This window comes from Teleopsis dalmanni, chromosome 1, assembly GCF_002237135.1.
Source record: "Teleopsis dalmanni isolate 2A chromosome 1, ASM223713v2, whole genome shotgun sequence".
NCBI lineage: Eukaryota > Metazoa > Arthropoda > Insecta > Diptera > Diopsidae > Teleopsis > Teleopsis dalmanni.
In genome coordinates, this window is record NC_051846.1 from 76817836 (window position 1) to 76820280 (window position 2445).

General features: G+C 25.3%; 1 protein-coding gene across 1 annotated transcript; it reads left to right on the forward strand.

Annotated features, from left to right (window-relative positions):
* Window positions 1-1573: 1573 nt before the first annotated feature.
* Window positions 1574-2201, forward strand: LOC119682192. Its single transcript, XM_038095561.1, has 2 exons — window positions 1574-1604; window positions 1669-2201. The coding sequence occupies exons 1-2, from the start codon at window positions 1599-1601 to the stop codon at window positions 2089-2091; spliced, it is 429 nt and encodes a 142-aa protein (XP_037951489.1). The 5' UTR covers window positions 1574-1598; the 3' UTR covers window positions 2092-2201.
* The last annotated feature ends 244 nt before the right edge of the window (window positions 2202-2445 follow it).

Here is a 2445-nt window from a genome sequence, read left to right on the forward strand (position 1 = left end):
TGTAATCATTCTAAATGATCGAAATTTTATGCCGAATTAACACTACAATAAAACAAAATGTATTCAGTTGTATTAGGCAATTTTTAAATTTTGTAGGAGGATTTAATATTGCTCAATGGATGTGTTTGTTTAATATGCTATCATTTCATATCTTTAGAGCTCTTTATTTGTATTTTTAATATAGTTTGTAAACCATTTTGGATCTTAAGTTGTTCATCTAACCGCTTTGTTTGGCTTATATCATATGTCCGATTACATGTCCGCTCTTACCTATTACAAGCATTCTTAAAGATAGTATTCTATAGCATGCTATACCATGGTTAGAGTTCTTAAAATATTCCATTTTTTCTATGGAATATAATCCTTCTTGATTTTTGTACTAATATTTACATTTGAAATGGTATATTGAGATAATTTAAAAATTTAATTTAATAGAGTTGTTTATGTTAAGTTTTGATTTTAAATCAAAACTATTTGACTTAAAAATTGAAACTTGTACAGAAAATGCAAACAATGAAGTAAACTAAAATATATCAAACTGAAAACGAATTGATTAGTTTTGCATATTTCTAAACTATTGCTAATATTTCGATATATTATATAAACTTTTATTATATTTTGTTTCAACAAATTTTAAATTACTTTTTTTCTGTAAATACTAAAAATTTAATATATATGAAGTTACAATTTCATGAAACGATATTATGTTTACACCTTACCTTACCTCATCATACTTTTTATATTTTTGAAAAAAAGTGATATATTAGGTTTGTTAAGATTTTGTAAATTGATAAACTATAGCCACGTTTGTGAAAAATTTGATAAAATTAATTGTTTGCGTCTGCCTACTAACTTTTATGATTGTCCGTCTTTTAGTCTGAAAATAAGTATTTTTTTGAGTTTATCAAATAAACTTATTTGCAAATACTAATTGTGGGCAGATCAGATCTAGGCAGAATCTATGCAGATTAAACTTACAAATATATGAAATAAATTGGCAACATTACTTATTACACTAAATATAAATATCTGCAAAAATATAGCTTATATGTTTTACTACAAGGGAACCAGACACGGATATATTAAGTGATTATTATAATATGTCTATGAAATATATTTGTTTTGTAGAGTATATTTAAAGTCGACATAGCCTAACGTAACTTATATTGAGTTGCTGTTTATGTTTACGAATATTGGTAAGGTCCAAGATAAATACAAAAATATTTTTTTAGTAATTATTTATATGTATAGTATTTATGTATAATATAATATATATACAGTATTTGTTATTTTCTTTTTTATTTAGAATTTATATATATAAGTATATGTATCTATACATATATTTAAAAATTTTTATTTCTAAGGACTGCAAATGATTTTGTAGTTTTGTACTTAACTAATTTTTAGATTTCTAATATATCACGCATTTTTCTAATTATTTGGAACTAAATGATTTAAAAAATATTTCACACTAATTTGTTGTAAAAACTTTCAACAAAGTAAAGCATTTTCATGTGAAGCAGTATAAATAGTACGTGGTTAGGCGAAGCCTATAAAATATAACAAAACTGTCTACAAGATCTTTACTGAAAGTAAATATGGAGGCAAGAAATATAATGTCAATATAATTTAATATATTTTAAAAAATTATATAATTAATTTTCGCAGGCATCTAAAAAGTTTCTATTACTTCTTGTAGTTTCAGCTACAATCGTAAGCGTCGCTTCTGTTGGTCACATAACAATTATAGATCATGACGATGAAGTGATAACGAGCACTAAATCAAAGGCAACACCTCATTCAGTTCATTCTCCAAAAACTGTGACTGTAAAACATAACCCAGTGGTACCCAATCCCGTAATTAAAACACAAGTCAAGAGAAGTAATTTCAATGAAGACGTAGTTTTGGGTTATCTAAGGCAAAATACTTTCGAAATCAATGAGCTACAAAGAATGGCCTATTTGCAAAATAGACGGATATTTATTTTATCTAGAATAATTAGAGCATTACTGATAAATGCTATGCAGAAAACTTCAGAAGAACAACCACCACCGTTAAGAAGACCCAGAATGCAGTTGTTTATGTATTAATGTGATTTGATTTGAATTGTTAAAAATATAAATTACAATTTTATATCATTTATTTGGGTGACATGTATTAAGTGTGTGATTTTTTAGAGATCAACTATATTTCAAATATATATATACTATAAATTAATTTAAAGTGTTTGTAATTCATTAGCAGTTTAATTTTTTTAGAATTATGCACAATGTAATAACACGATGACACAATCATGCTATCTGAAGGCGATTATTTGGTGAATAATCGAATAACCAAAACATATTGCTTAAATTTAATATTTTGTCCATAACATTTTCCCATTTTTTAATCATGTAAATTTTTGAAGTTTTGATTGAAGAGTATCGCGATCCAGAGATCGATAT